The sequence below is a fragment of the Epinephelus lanceolatus genome, chromosome 5 (genome assembly GCF_041903045.1).
Source record: "Epinephelus lanceolatus isolate andai-2023 chromosome 5, ASM4190304v1, whole genome shotgun sequence".
NCBI classification, from domain to species: domain Eukaryota; kingdom Metazoa; phylum Chordata; class Actinopteri; order Perciformes; family Serranidae; genus Epinephelus; species Epinephelus lanceolatus.
Genome location: NC_135738.1, coordinates 17,022,850 through 17,039,773, shown reverse-complemented (window position 1 = coordinate 17,039,773; position 16,924 = coordinate 17,022,850). Strand labels below are relative to the sequence as shown.

At 41.0% G+C, this 16,924-nt stretch overlaps 1 protein-coding gene across 1 annotated transcript; it reads right to left on the bottom strand.

Annotated features, from left to right (window-relative positions):
- Positions 1-630: 630 nt before the first annotated feature.
- LOC117262735 (uncharacterized protein C3orf20-like) lies at positions 631-16,924 on the bottom strand. Its single transcript, XM_078167782.1, has 18 exons — positions 16,241-16,924; positions 16,068-16,159; positions 15,516-15,991; positions 13,440-13,496; positions 13,228-13,327; positions 11,705-11,917; positions 11,427-11,576; positions 10,948-11,068; positions 7,557-7,682; positions 7,352-7,471; positions 6,975-7,146; positions 6,429-6,648; positions 4,545-4,625; positions 4,052-4,409; positions 3,630-3,746; positions 2,918-3,060; positions 930-1,046; positions 631-760 (listed from the first exon to the last, which is right to left on the bottom strand). The coding sequence occupies exons 1-18, from the start codon at positions 16,280-16,282 to the stop codon at positions 655-657; spliced, it is 2,811 nt and encodes a 936-aa protein (XP_078023908.1). The 5' UTR covers positions 16,283-16,924; the 3' UTR covers positions 631-654.

Below are 16,924 nucleotides of genomic sequence, written 5' to 3'. Positions count from 1 at the left end.
TGACTGAAGGTTTAATGTTGTTTAAACTAACTACAACTCATCTGATCAACATTTCAACTGCATAGACTTCATCATCATCATCATTACATGGGAATTTCCACCCACACAGCTTTCCACACACATCATCATCATCATCATTAATAACACCATGAGTGTGACTAAGAGACTGAAACATGAGTGGAAGCCAGCTGATGCTTTGTAAGCTAAACTTGAGATATATATAATGAGGAAGTAAAACTAAAATAAGCAAAATTTCTGGGTGGTGCTTTCATCATGCTGGATCTGTGTCACCAGGCTGATCAGTCACCGTTACAGGAAACACATCTGGCCTACAGGAAGTCAGGCAGATGACGGACAGCTTATCCAGATCCAGGGATGTTTAATTAAAGAAGTTTTCATTAATATTTATATAAAGGCCCACTGAAACATTGTCACACAGTCTCTTCATGGTCATAAGTCAAAAAACATTTTGCACCTCAGCTACTGATAAGGCTTATCAGCAGTGCCACCCACACAGTAAACACGAGGTGTTTGCACTCTGACCGCACATCAGCCTCAAGTTTGAGCCCACAACTGGTGTAGTGTGAAGACTTTTTTTTTTTTTTAATAACATAAGTAGACCGATGCAGATATAATCTCGTCACTGGAGCGTATTCAGTGTGTGATAACAGGAACACGAGGGAGTGCTGCAGTCTTCTTCGGTTTGATACAAAAGTCCGTCTGTCGTTGGCATGAACCATCAGGAACTTGATTGTTTTTTCTGTGCAGGAAGAAAAATTTGAGCCAGTGAGTCATATTAAACACTGTGTTAATATACAACAGGTTATGAAAACACAACACATGATTTAGAGAGAATGTATGTGTTGTGAACCATCTCTTTACATTGCAGGAATTTGCAGACTTAATTAGGTCTAAGTTCAGTCACACACCTCTGCTTGGCCTTTTCCGTTTCCACTGAAGCAGTCGGTGTTGTGTCATCTCCTCTTTTTAGTGTTGCATTTTGTGAGCTGTGTGCATCTGTGGCTGCAGGGGTTTTACCTGTATCACTGCGAGACAAGGATAGAAAACTATGAACACCAGAGCTGCAAGGTAACTATGTACCATAAAGTGCTTAAGTACAATTTTGAGGTACTTATAATTGACTTGAGTGTTTCTATTTTACTTAGAATACATATAGACTTGTTGGAGCAGTTTATAAAATATGATGCCTTACTGTACACTCACTGACCACTTTATTAGGTACACCTGTTCAACTGCTCCTTAACACAAATAGCTAATCAGCTAATCATGTGACAGCAACTCAATGCATTTAGGCATGCAGACATGGTCAAAACGACCCGCTGAAGTTTCAACAGAGCATCAGAATGGAGAAGAAAGGAGATTTAAGTGACTTTGAATGTGGCATGGTTGTTGGATCTACTCAGATTTTCACACACAACCATCTCTAGGGTTTACAGAGGATGGTCCCAAAAACAGAAAATATCCAGTGAGCGGCAGTTCTCTGGGTGAAAATGCCTTGTTGATGCCAGAGGTCAGAGGAGAATGGCCAGACTGGTTCAAGATGACAGAAAGGCAACAGTAACTCAAATAACCACTGGTTACAACCAAGGTCTGCAGCAGACCATCTCTGAACCAACAACACGTCCAACCTTGAAGCAGATGGGCTACAGCAGCAGAAGACCACACCAGGTGCCACTCCTGTCAGCTAACATCAGGAAACTGAGGCTACAGTTCACACAGGCTCACCAAAACTGGACAATAGAAGATTGGAAAAACGTTGCCTGGTCTGATGAGTCTGGATTTCTGCTGCCACATTCAGATGGTAGGGTCAGAATTTGGTGTAAACAACATGAAAGCATGGATCCATCCTGCCTTGTATCAACAGTTCAGGCTGGTGGTGGTGGTGTAATGGTGTGGGGGATATTTTCTTGGCACACTTTGGGCCCCTTAGTACCAACTGAGCATGGTTTAAACACCACAGCCTACCTGAGTATTGTTGCTGACCGTGTCCATCCCTTTATGACCACAGTGTACCCATCTTCTGATGGCTACTTCCAGCAGGATAATGCACCATGTCACAAAGCTCAAATCATCTCAAATTGGTTTCTTAAACATGACAATGAGTTCACTGTACTCCAATGGCCTCCACAGTCACCAGATCTCAATCCAATAGAGCACCTTTGGGATGTGGTGGAACAGGAGATTTGCATGGATGTGCAGCCGACAAATCTGCAGCAACTGTGTGATGCTATCATGTCAATATGGACCAAAATCTCTAAGGAATGTTCCCAGCACCTTGTTGAATCTATGCCACCAAGAATTAAGGCAGTTCTGAAGGCAAAAGAGGTCCAACCTGGTACTAGCAAGGTGTATTCAATGAACACAACACAAAAACAACATAAGAATCAAACTTCTTAAACAAACACTGACCTCATTTTGTGTAAAACAAAACAAATGTGCCATGTAGGTGGGCAAAGTATGTAATTTACTGTCACTTACTAAACAAGCATTGCCAAGGACACTACAAGGAAGGAAATGTTATGGCAACAGCGACAGTGACAGTGACAAAGTTCCAGGAACCAGATTTTGGTGTCAGTTCTGCTAAAGTCAATGGGGTGGGCACAGCAAATCACACTGTAAGCCATCACATCTTTGTTGTTTCAACTTTGACTGTAAAATCCTTCCACCAGTTTAAAAAACACACATTTTGTGAGGTTGACTGACATTTTTTATCTTAATATGGGCATTTGTTTTCTTTATTATAGGTCTCCAAACAGATCATGATTCTGTCCAGCAGAGGCTGAGGTACAGCTTGAAGCTCATAATGATCAAGTCTAATCCCCTTCACATTCACAGTATATCACTGCCATTATTCAGTTTCTTACAGTGAACCAGATTCACTCTGGTGCAGTCGTACCTGAACTTGTAGTCTGGAGGGAGGCTCAGACCTAATCTGTAGTCTCCCCTGGTTCTGGAGATTTGCTTTTGAAGGTCCCTGACTGAGCAGCTGTGACCACTGAATACGTAGCCCACAAACAGCAGCTTCCCTCTGACGTACATCTGTCACATGAACAAACACATTTTACATTACATGTGTGGAAATGAGAAGAAAAATCTACGTGCACTGCAGTTTCATTGTGATATTTAAAAAGCATCAGCCCATGTATTCTTATTTAGAAAATAGAGAAGTGGTTGCACCACTGTGTTGATTCTATCTTTTCACAACATAACTCATATCAGTCATGTGGATATTTTTAGGTTTCATAACAAAGGATCCTACAGTGTCTTACACAGTGTGACTTCTTCTGTTTAATTTATGGACTGAGGGATGGATTTTAATCTTACAGCAAAAATCAGCGGAGCAGCTGTCATGACTTTGGGCTAATAATTAGAGCACCCTTTTGTAATTAAGAAGCGCCATCCCTCACTGCTTGTCAGCCTACAGTACTTTTATAATAAATGTCTCAGTTTCTTGGAAAGGACAGTACTTCACTACAGTCCTCACCCCACCTCCTCCTCCTCGTCTGCTTCAGGCAAGCACTGCTGCTGCCACCCAGTGGGATCAACAAACGCCTGCACTGAGCAGAGCCTGCAGCCTTTTTATCCAAGCCTGCAGTGGGTTTACTGACCAGGACCATGCCAGGGGCTGTGTTGTGCCGTTGCTGCAGCAGGATGTTCTCCCCTCCACAGCTGGGTTCCCCTGTTGACATCTCATACCTCACCAGGCGAAATGAGTCCATCTGGCACTAGATTAAAAGAAGAACCTGTTACTGAATTTCAGGAAAGACATACTCTACAACATCCTGCTGACTGTAGTATGTCTTTCCCTGACCCTTTGTTTCACAGTCTGTGCATAGCTGTGCATATTTAAGTACATTTAGTGTACTTGCTGATTATGTAAACTCAATGTTATTTTAACTACAAACAAATGATGCAAACACTGCAACTTAAAGACTGTAAGGACGCCTGGCTGGGTACATACAGGATATGACAGGTGACCAAAAGGTGCTTGTGTTGTTGTTATTATTTTGTCCACCCCCTGCATTCACACCTGAGTACATGGCATGGTTCTGTGTTTGTTCCTCCTCCTGTAAAACTGCTCCAGCACGTCTTGCCCGGGCACAGCATGTGCGTTGACGGCTTGGTGCGGAGGAGTAACGCACACCACCAGGATCTGTTGACTGTGTGGAGGCTGGCCCATAACGAAGGCATCGTACTCCAGGTCTGTCACCGCTGGCATCAGCTTAGCGCTGCAGCAGCACCGCCTGCGCCCCCCCTCCCCCAGCAGGGCAGCTCTCAGCAGAGCGGGGCACACTGTGAGGGGGGTGGAGGGGGTGAACGATGGCGGGGGTGGACGGCGGGTGACAGCGGAGGGCTGCAAATCTGCACTGTTTGGAATAATCACTGACCTGGCAGGGTGGGGGTGATAGTGAAGCTGTCAGTGTAAATATACTCATGCTGTTGTAAACTGCAGTAAATGTCATTTCTACGCAGTAACATTTCAATGTATTTCTGTGCCTGTCAGTAACACTAGTACATCTTACTCAAGATTGATGTTGCCATGAATTTGAAGGGGTCCTATCTGTGTGACACGAGGCTCCTCCTTTGATCGTGTTTTTCGTGTCCTGGAAACATGCAGTTTAAAACAGTGACATATTAAAATACTGTATTTTGCATAATGCAGTATACATCTGTGCAAAGTCTAGCAGAGCTCAAGCACTTAAGACTGATCAATAAACAGTTTTTCTGTCACTATACAAAAACAATCACTGGATTCTGTTTAAAGGTTCTGTATGTAACTTTCACATAATCCTTGTTTTTAATGACACTTCTCTCTGAGGTCATTATGTGAACTGCAGTCAGCATCCAGTTGCTCGAGCTCTTCGAGCGAGCACCTGCATCGGCCAAAGCAATGACAAAAAAGAGACTGACTGGCATTATGTTGATAGAAGGCTGGAAAATAAATTACAGTCATATTTAGATATCTGTAATTGTCCTTTATTTCATCTGGATCATTTGTTCCATGATGCTAAGTAGTTTATGGGTTGCAAATACCAGCTGACGCTACAAAACAACCTAAATGGTTAACCCAGGGGTAGGCAACCTGTGGCTCTGGAGCCACATGTGGCTCTTTACATTCCACAAAAGTAAAAATGTGAAGCCTATAAACCGAATTTAAATAATATTTTAACATTTCAACAACTAAAATATGAGTAATATATTTACCGTCTGGCGCCCTTTCCTCAAAATTTTGCCGAACCTCGATAGCAGTGGCTATTCTTGAGTCTCCCTGTCTGGTTAGTTAGATGCCAAATCCAAAAAAGTAAAAGTCATAGAATAAAAAATAATAAATAAAAAAATATATATATATAAATAAATAATAAAAAGAGAATTTAGTAGTGTGTGGACGGATTTGTTTGCTTTCACTGCCAGCTCTGCAAAGTCAAAGGACCACATGATCATAAATAGTGCCCTGCACAGTAGCCACCTTGTTCATTTCGACCATTGGTATAGGCTAATTTAGACTTAATATGTTACCCTCATTATAAGGCTCAAATATGTTTTGTGGCTTGACACAGATTTTTTTTATTATCATTATTATTTTTGGTCAAAAATGGCTCTTTTGATTGTAAATGCTGCTAACCCCTGGGTTAACCTCCTTAGCTTGGGTTACGATTAGCTTGTTGGCTGCCCCTGCCTGCTTTTGGCTAGTAGAAAGTGCTTTGTACCGTGACATCATTTATTGTTTGCCATCAACCTTGCGTTAGTTGCTCTGTAACATTAGCTGATACATTAATTTGCAAATGGCAAGCTAGCTAATTTACCGGTCAGATAAACCCTGGAGTCTGTATGAATAAAATGACATTTAATCATTCAGGACAGTATTTTGCTATGTTAGCTAGCTAGCAATTAGTCTGTGTCAATATAACGATATATTTCAAATTATGGTAGTCTTTGATAGATTTACTATTTATTAAGCAAAAAATTAGACAAGGATTAGCAAGCTAGCATAGCTAGCCAACACTCTACCTCCTTCCCTGTTGCTAGGACACTGCGTCCCTGGAAGGAGAGTGGATGACAGCTTTGACTTAGCCCCTGTAGCAATTTGAATTCAGCCGGTGCAAACTCCAGACGCTGGGGTTCAGAGACTGTAATATGGGGTCATTTTGTAGCTAACGTTAACTGGTGTTGCACACTGTTAGCATTGTAGCAGAGCTGAAGAGAGGTGGTACTCTGGAAGGTGCAGGTGTAAGTTTTTGAGTTACATTACAACCTGTTCACCCATTGGCAATGAGAAACATTAAGTATAAAGTTACATACAGTACCTTTAAGGATAGATTTCGATGATTCTATCTACTTTGACTTGTAAAATTGTTGGAGTGGCCAAATGGACCATGTGCTGCTGTGTACTGGTGTATAGTGTGCACCTTGGCAGCTTAACGGAGGAGTCCAGAGGTCTTTCTGCTGGTGTTGGTGACACCCCGTGCAGCTCCTGTAACTCATTCGTGCCCTCCTCAGGCTGGACTGGTTTAGCATCTGCCTGCTCAGGTGGGTTCAGAGAGGGCAGAGCAGCTGACTGTACCTCCCTCCTCAGCCTGGTCCTCAGTGGGGCATCTGGCATCCGCTTCATGTCAGGACACTTGATACCTGAAGGAGAGGAAGAGGTCACTCAGAAATGCACACAGACACCGAGTGACACGAGTGACCGTGAACAAGATCCTGATGGAACTATTCAATAATGTTGAGTTTGCAGGATGAGGTGATACTGTAACTTTTTGCTCCACTGAATCCCTCTGAAACAACCTTACTGGGTCAGATTGGCTCAGTGTTACTTTTATTTGCACTGCATACTTTAATAACTCGTGTACAGTACATCACACCCACCGGTTGCAGTTTGATCCCAGCGGGGACATGTGCACGCACACTGCACTTTCCAGAAAAGCTGGAAAGGCTTTGCTCCGACTGGTACCTACCAATGGCCACGCGATAGTAATCCAGCCAGGCGTCCAGGGTGTTTCGTACTCTCTGCTGAAGCCTCTTCAGCTCCCTGCCAACATGCCCTCCTCTTCTCCACAGTGCTGTCGGCTCCTCCAGCCCCTCCACCTCTCCGACCATCTGGAGGACCTCCCGGGAGCACGCAGACACCTGCCATACATCATTACTTGCATGGTAGATTATATGATATAGAGCAACATAAGGCATTTAGCAAGCTGTTTTATACAAAGTGACTCAGAGAAGACATCTGCAGAACTTTTAGAGGCTCACAAAAAGGTATTTTTGTAACATAATTTAGTGCTGAAATAAATTTGTTTTGAGCCCACAAATACATAGTGATAAAAAAGGCTCTTACAGGTGTTAGTGTCAGGTTCCTGTTGCTCTTCAGGACCACAGTGGGGGATTCTGTCTCTCTTGCCAGCAGAAGCTCTTGAGCAAAGCCAGAGGTAAACCTTTCTTCGGTCTGCAAACAAGGCTGTCATGCAGACATTATCAATTAGAATTGTTAATCGGAAATCTGATGCCTTTTTGTGAACTACGTCTACTAATCTTAATCTCACCATTTCCTTTGACTGGTTAATGTTCGACACAGCAGAAAGAGGAAGTTGAACGCTTTCATTGTTACATCTGAAGATGAGCATGGCAGATGTACCACTGTGCAGCCTCACAGAGATTACATCTGACAACTGTAGGAGACAAAAAAATCTGTTACAGGTTTCTCTAAAATTAGCACAGTGCTTTAAAAAAAGATATTGTGAGCATTCATAAATTGTGACTAATTCAGCCATGGTTATCTAATCTGCCAACCCAATCACCAGAATAATTGTTGCCATTGTACACTTCTGCAAACCACAGATATGTAACATTTATACATTCAATATCTAGCAATTAAGTTGTAAAGTAACATGTAAGTTTTTCAATTTTATGTTGTGACAAAGCTGTGGTTTACATGTGGTTGGGCACAAAAAACACCGATTAGGTTTGGGGAAAGATCATGTTTTGGCTTAAAATACCCTGTCTGTTCCTACAAACACGGCTTGACATGTCCCAAACTATTGTTAAAAAATACCTGCTTTTCTTGCTACTAAAACAGCTGGACATGTCCCAAACTCTTGTTAAAAATACCAGCTTTTGTTGCTACTAAAACAGTGACATGTCCCGAACTCCTGTTAAAAATACCCGCTTTTGTTGCTACTAAAACAGCTGGATATGTCCCAAACTCTTGTTAAAAATGCCTGCTTTTGTCACTACAAATACAGCTGGACATGTCCCAAACTCTTGTTAAAAATGCCTGCTTTTGTTGCTACTAAAACAGCTGAACATGTCCCAAACTCTTGTTAAAAAATACCCGATTTTGTTGCTACTAAAACAGCTGGATATGTCCCAAACTCTTGTTAAAAATGCCTGCTTTTGTCACTACAAATACAGCTGGACATGTCCCAAACTCTTGTTAAAAGTGCCTGCTTTTGTTGCTACTAAAACAGCTGGACATGTCCCAAACTCTTGTCAAAAAATACCTGATTTTGTTGCTACTAAAACAGCTGAACATGTCTCAAACTCTTGTTAAAAATGCCTGCTTTTGTCACTACAAATACAGCTGGACATGTCCCAAACTCTTGTTAAAAATGCCTGCTTTTGTTGCTACTAAAACAGCTGGACATGTCCCAAACTCTTGTCAAAAAATACCCGATTTTGTTGCTACTAAAACAGCTGGACATGTCTCAAACTCTTGTCCAAAAATACCCGATTTTGTTGCTACTAAAACAGCTGGACATGTCCCAAACTCTTGTCAAAAAATACCCGATTTTGTTGCTACTAAAACAGCTGGATATGTCCCAAACCATTGTTAAAAAATACCTGCTCTTGTTGCTACTAAAACAGCTGGACATGTCCCAAACTCTTGTCAAAAAAATACCCGATTTTGTTGCTACTAAAACAGCTGGACATGTCTCAAACTCTTGTCAAAAAATACCCGATTTTGTTGCTACTAAAACAGCTGGATATGTCTCAAACTCTTGTCCAAAAATACCCGATTTTGTTGCTACAAATACAGCTGGATATGTCCCAAACTCTTGTCAAAAAATACCCGATTTTGTTGCTACTAAAACAGCTGGACATGTCCCAAACTCTTGTCAAAAAATATTCAATTTTGTTGGTACTAAAACAGCTGGACATGTCCCCAACTCTTGATAAAAAAAAAAACCCTGCTTTTGTAGCTACAAAAACAGCTGGATATGTCCCAAACCATTGTTAAAAAATACCTGCTCTTGTTGCTACTAAAACAGCTGGACATGTCCCAAACTCTTGTTAAAAATACCAGCTTTTGTTGCTACTAAAACAGTGACATGTCCCGAACTCCTGTTAAAAATACCCGCTTTTGTTGCTACTAAAACAGCTGGATATGTCCCAAACTCTTGTTAAAAATGCCTGCTTTTGTCACTACAAATACAGCTGGACATGTCCCAAACTCTTGTTAAAAATGCCTGCTTTTGTTGCTACTAAAACAGCTGAACATGTCTCAAACTCTTGTCAAAAAAATACCCGATTTTGTTGCTACTAAAACAGCTGAACATGTCTCAAACTCTTGTTAAAAATGCCTGCTTTTGTCACTACAAATACAGCTGGACATGTCCCAAACTCTTGTTAAAAATGCCAGCTTTTGTTGCTACTAAAACAGCTGGACATGTCCCAAACTCTTGTCAAAAAATACCCGATTTTGTTACTACTAAAACAGCTGGACACGTCCCAAACTCTTGTCAAAAAATACCTGATTTTGTTGCTACAAATACAGCTGGACATGTCCCAAACTATTGTTAAAAAATACCTGCTCTTGTTGCTACTAAAACAGCTGGACATGTCTCAAACTCTTGTCAAAAAATACCTGATTTTGTTGCTACTAAAACAGCTGGACATGTCTCAAACTCTTGTCAAAAAATACCCGATTTTGTTGCTACTAAAACAGCTGGACATGTCCCAAACTCTTGTTAAAAAAACCTGCTTTTGTTGCTACTAAAACAGCTGGACATGTCCCAAACCTTAGTTAAAAAATACCTGCTTTTGTTACTTCAAAAACAGCTGGACATGTCCCTAAATCTTGTTAAAAAACACCCACTTTTGTTGCAGCATAAAACTGTTGGACATGTCCCCAACTCTTGATAAAAAAAACCCTGCTTTTGTAGCTACAAAAACAGAGGGACATGTCCCAAACTTTAGTTAAAAAATACCTGCTTTTGTAGCTACAAAAACAGCTGGATATGTCCCAAACCATTGTTAAAAACATCCGCTTTTGTCACTACAAAAAGAGCTGGACAAGTCCCTAGGTCTTGTTAAATAACACCCCTTTTTGTTACTACAAATACAGTTGTACATGTCCCAATCGCGTTAAAAAATACCTGCTTTTGTCACTACAAAAACAGTTGGACATGTCCACTTTTGTTGGTCTTGAACAGTGGTCTGCTGCTGTTCCCCTGAGATGTCAGCTTATATACATCATATACAGGAAATTTCTATGCCCTATGTATGAAACATACAAATGTAACATATCTGTGGTTTGCAGAAACATACGTTACCAACACTTTATTCTGGCAATTTAGCTGAATCTGCACACTGTAGACCTGTTATAAAACCTCTCTGGGTCCCGTCAGAGACAGTTAATGCTTGTTCATCAGCAGGCCATGTGTCATACCCCAGATACAATGCTTTGTTTCCCCTAAATGTGACCATTCCCATATGCACATCATACAGTTATCGCACATGACAGGTTCTCAACAGATTCTGACTACCCTTGTCACTGAATATTTTTCTTGTCTGGAGATGACCTCACTGGCCTGTTCTGTATGCAACATGCTCACTCTGTTTGTTTACTGCACAGAGAAAATGGCGACAACATTTTTTATAACCAAGTTACATCATAGGTAGAAAGAGTTATGACAGTCTCAAAAGTGGCTGCACCTGAATAACAATCTTCTCCTTTGGCGTGCGGTCTGTCTGCCAGCTCCACTCCTTAGTTATGTTCCCATGATGGCCACATATGAATCCCCTGTCCTGGTTCCACACTGCTCTAATGGAAGAGCTGGAGGAACATTTTACATATGATAAAAGCTGTTTAAGGGCATTTAGCATTTTGGAGAATACGCTTTGTCACCTCAACATCAATCTTATGTTTGTGTTGAAAGGTAGTCTATTCCAGCTATTTCACAGGAGCACACAGGAGAAAATTTCTTTGTGTAAATAATCAAAATCAAAACAGCAGAGGCAGACATATCATAACTTGGTGTCCCTGATCCAGGTGAAGCTCTCATAACGCAGGACAAACTTTGGAAAGCTCTCTCCAAAGCCACACAAGACATTATCCCGACAATATCCTGACTTATTCTCAGCGGAGTGCTTTTCTATTTATTCAGGCTTTCTCACATATGAGCACTGCTCACCTCAGAGGATGTGTAACTGCCCCATGCCCAAATGCTGTGATAGTCGCCAGCATAGCAGGACACTCGCAGTCACTAAACACGTTGGTATAGAAGCCTCCACAGGGCAGACCTGAGTGGCTCTGGCATACTGCGATACACCCAGACGGGTAGCTGAGAGTTCAGGGTCAAAGATCAAAAGGTCAGCTACAGTGACACATTAGCCATATGCCGTATCCTGCATTTGCTTCTTGTACAACCACTAGAATTAAAATAGTTATGAATAAACACGAGAAGGATACTATATGAATGAGGAGCCGTCGTTGGTCCTGTAGTATAGTTTCTGCTGCTGTGTCAGATCCTGCTGCTTCATTTCTGGTATCTGGGGCATCCCGTTGACTACAGTGACAGGTTGGGCCTTTCTCCTTGCTCTCCTGTCCTTCAGTTTTGCCTTTGCATCACCATAGTGACGGAGTATAAGTTTGTTCAGGTCCTGTCCAGCTGTTTGCAGGTTTCTATGTGAAGATAATTTTTTATGATTGAAAAGTGATCTCTCATTCAGCTTTAACGTTTATGTGGAGTTAGCCTTCACTGCAAAATGAAACATATACAATTATCAATGACAGATAAACAAATTTAAAATTCAGTAAGGATATGCTTCTTCTCATGCTGCATACTAAAATCCAGTCATTAAAAATGAAACAAGACTAAGAAGCAAGCAGCTATGGCTAGAACTGTACCTTGAGGTAAATGCTAATTCAGCATGCTAAAGTGCTTACAATGACACTACTAACACGCTAACCTTTAGCAAGTATAATGTTTATCATGTTTACCAACTTAGTTTACCATGTTAGCATGCTAAGACATTCACAATGATAATGCTTACATGCTAACATTTCGCAAGTATAATGTTGACTACGCTAACCATCTTGGTTTGGCAGGTTAGTATGCTAAAACGCTCACAATATTGCTAACATGCTAACATTTCTCAAGTATAATGTTGACTATGTAAACCGTCTTTATTTAGCATTTTAGCACGCTAAAATGCTCAATGATATTGCGAACATGTTGATATTTAACAAGTATAATGTTTACCATGTGAAACATCTCGATTTACCACGTTAGCATGCAAACAATTAGTAAGTATAATGTTAATCATGTTAACCATCTTAGTTTAGCACGTTAGCATGCTAAAACGCTCAGAATGACATTGATAACATGCTGTTTATAATTTTTACCATGTTAAGCACCTCAGTTTAGCATGCTAACATTTGCTTATTAGCACTAAACACAGTTGGGAATGCCTTGCAGGTGTCTGGTAAAGTAGTGGAGTAATTAAAATTTGAATCTAACGAAGCACTACATGAAACGTCAGGGAGTCACCAAAGTTATTCGTGTCGCATCCACAGATTTTAATAACTAAATACTGGATGCAAGATGGCACCCATTCATTCCAATGGAGTTACTTGCCTGGTGCATATACCAAAAAGTTTGTAGCTTCCGGGTTTATTACCACAGTATGCAGCCCACTAAATATGCACAGTGGTGTTTCTCCTGCTGGCCTCACCCCCAAGTCCCTGTGCAGCTCATAGACTTTATATTATTGTGATTACCTCACAGATTTGTTAATTGTCCTTTACAGCTTGAGAAAAGTTACACAAATATAAAACCACCATGGCTTAGAAATTCAGAACGGAAAGATTCATAATTGACCATGTTTGCAGTTCGAAGTGTCCAATTATCAGATTAGAAATGTAGATATGCAGCATCTCATTTGACAAACATTTGCTGGAGGCTGCAGCAGCAAAGGTTAATAACAACGCACTCAGGGTTTCTTGCTGCCTGGAGTCGCTCCACCACCCACTGACTCAAAGCGATCTGCTGAGGCTTGTCACAGGAGGGCTGCCTTGGTTGGATGATCCAGCCTGGACACAAATCAGGACACGGCTGAGGCAGTAGGGCCACAGCAGTTAATGAGACAGTCAACTACAGACACAGTGGTCACCACTGACACAATGCCTTAGCTCCATGTCTCACCTGGATTACTGCAGTTGTTGGATGAGATGGAGAGACTGACGATGGTGGAGTTGTGAGCTGTTGGAGAGAGAGAGAACGTATCACCTGAGGTTTTTAATTCACCTTTTTATTGAAACTGTATGGACAATAGGCTGCTGGCCATACATCACTCACTAACAGTGGCATCAGGGAACTTAATAATGTAACTCTATATCTCTGTAACTGATTAACAGACAGCAGTACATCTGTGCCCAGCTACCAGCTACCTTGTCCTGTCTGGTAAACTAATCCTGCCACTTCCACACGCTTGCAACCAAAGCTGTCCTCACATTCAGTCCCAAAAGGTCACCAGAAATGACTTCATGGGTTTTCACTTTTATCACTTTATACCTACATTAAATATGACAGTTAAAATATAATCTGTCTGTCTTGCCTTATTCTCAGTTTTACATATTTGTAGGCCTACCTGTGCAACACGTGCATTTTCTAATAATGCATATTTTATAAAGGGATGTGCTATAACTAAAGGCTTGATTAATGGTTGATAAATATTTAATTTATACTTTAAAAGCTATTTGTAAAACCTACTTCTGGGTTGCCAGGTTGTAAAAAAACTCTTATAGTATTCCTGTAACATAACTTTGTATTTAGCAAACATTTTATTTACATTTACAACTTGATGGGTTATTGTAGTGGAAGAATGCATTAATATTACGACTTATATACCTGTATATTAGCTCTACCATTTTAGCCTGTTTCAGCCAGTTGACAAAACAAATTAGATGAAATGTTTGGTATGATAAAAATGTAAAATACATTAATGTACAGAGGTGTAATGCTTTTCCTTAAGAAAAAAAATGGTTTTTTTTCTCCATCACATTCTCACTCTGATCTCGTCACATATCAACGTTTGGTCATGGAATTTCCACGTCCAGATACAACATGAAAGGTACCCTTGGTGTGTTGGTTGATGACGTTCTGGAGGCCTGCCATTGTCTTCTTTCAAAATACACATCTGTTTTCACAGGAAATTCACCATTTACATATATCTCTTTCAAAATAAACGCACTATGTCGGTAAAACACTGCAAATTAACATTTTTCTCCTTAAACAACTAACGCGCGTGGTTGGGTTTAGGCAACAAAAGAACAGGGTTTGGCTTTATAATCTTGCGCAATGTGAACGCCGTGTCCCGTCACGTTTCCCCCCAACACCACAGACCTCCGTTAAACTATAACAGCAACCAGCCGCCTATCATGCCGATGTTAAAGGACAACTTTTTTCGTCAGTGACACCTCAAGTCACTCCCCAAGTGCCGGATTTCGACGACTTCAGAGTGAGACTGGATTGTTTTTTTTGATTATCCAACCCGGTCTCACTCCGAAGTCGTTGAAATCCGGTGCTTGAGCAGTGACTTGTGGCGTCAGACACTGACAAAAAAAGAAGTCCTTTAACATCAGCAACGGAAGTGTATTTTGAAAGAAGTAACAGGCATAACCTTTACACAGTGTCCTAGAACATCAACAACCAACGCACCCAGGGTACCTTTTACATTGTATGAGTAAGGTCCATGACCAAACATCAATATGTGACAAGGTTTGAGTGTGAATGAGTTGTAATATGTCAGAATTCTGAGAAAAGTTTTCATTAAAAAAAAATCTGCTCTTGTGTGTCTGTATTATGACAGAATAATCTCCTTAATTCGTGTTTTTCTGAATTTCTTTAATTCAGTAAAACAGGAGCAGTTTTTCCCCAAAAACTGTTGTCATAATGCTGATATATTCATTTCATTAGGCTACTTCAGAAAAAGGGGAAAATATTTTTTTAGAACATGAATGCATAAGCTTCCATATGAGATACTAAATCAATTTATTTTGATTTTTTTGAATTACTGACATAATTTATTTGTTAGTGAGTTGGTCAAAATGTATTTATAGCAGCTATGGTGTTAATGTATAGCCTATCCTATCTCACAATTTGGATTTAGTAGGCCAGCCTACTTTTGACATTTTAACCAGTTTTACTCTTCATCATTTTATTTTTATTTTCCAGACAGTGATGGGCTTTCATACAAATGTGACCCAGCGGCTCATTTACCTCTGTTTGAATTGTTTTTGCGCTTTTTCACACGTGGCTTTGCGCTGACGTCTCTCACAGATTGACCAACACTTTCCACAGCACATGACTTCCTCTCTCCTGCCTCCCTCTTGTTTTTGGCGGACACCTGACGGGATTCATCCAACTTCACGGACCCTCTGGACTTTCGTCGTGTGTCGGTTTGTTCCGGACTTTTCAGGCGCACAGACCCTGCAGTCAGATCCTGCCAGGAGTAATTCAGAATATTTACAATCCCGTGAGGAAGACGTCCCTCCTCAGTCCACTTGTGCTGTGAGAGTAGGTGAGCCAACTGGTTTAATAAGTGCGGGGCTGCCCGCTTGTATGCATCCATCGGATCCTGGTCCTTTATGTTGAGTGCAGCACAGACACAGGAGGTATCAGGTTTACCATCCCCACATGTTTCACCTGACAGCCTCTGAGTGGGCTCATTACTTTCTTCATTGTCGTCTCGATCACTGGGAGAAAAATGAGCAAAATGAGTCGCACAAGAAAAATGTAAAAGACTTAATAACAATAAGAGAATTAAATTACCTTTGTATAGTGTCGTCTAACCTCGCACCTTTATTTGCCATATCAAAATGCAGGATGTTGCTTCGTGATCCTTTAATCCGGTTTTTTGTTGGCTGCAGACAGATCAGCAAGGTTAATGTCATGCTGATTCTTTTTAACTAGGCTACAGAAAGTAAAATGAATCATTAACCCACCTGGTCAAAGAAATACAAAGGGCCAGTTCTGAAGTCCGTCATTATTCCCTTAAAAAATCCACTTCAGTTTCCATGAGTCGCCAGTACACCTCCTCATGAGCAAACCCCGAGCAGAGGTGCGTTAAAATCCACTTTTCACCTGTGTAAGTGTGCCTCTATCTTCTCAGTGTGCTGGGCTTGTTGCTTGGATACGCAGTTCTGCGCCCGTCTCCAAATACTCGCGATACGCACCATCAGTGATCGACTCTGCGGATCAAACTGAAAGGCTGTCAAACGACAAGACATTATTTACAATAACAGATAAGGTGTTTTCCAATGTGGGCACACAGGAGAAGTGATACACAAGTCTCACCGAGGAGCTGCAGTCACAGGTGCGCACAGTAACCTAAAACTCAGCCACTGGATGTTCAGACAAAGTGGTGATTGTAGCATGAAGTGCAGCTTTTACAGGGTATTTATTATGGAGCTAGAACAGTCACACTAAGTTTTGGCTCTGACAGTAAAATTTGGCTTTAAAGTGGGGAAACATTGGTAATGAAAAAGGTTCCACTTAAAAATAAAACAGGCACTATTTTTTTTTTTAATATATATATTTTTGTTTTTAAATGACAGTCAGCTGTTTTTTTTCCTTCATGTAGCTCTTGAAGAACTGCCCCAAGTAGCAAAAATGGCCCAGGATCGGCC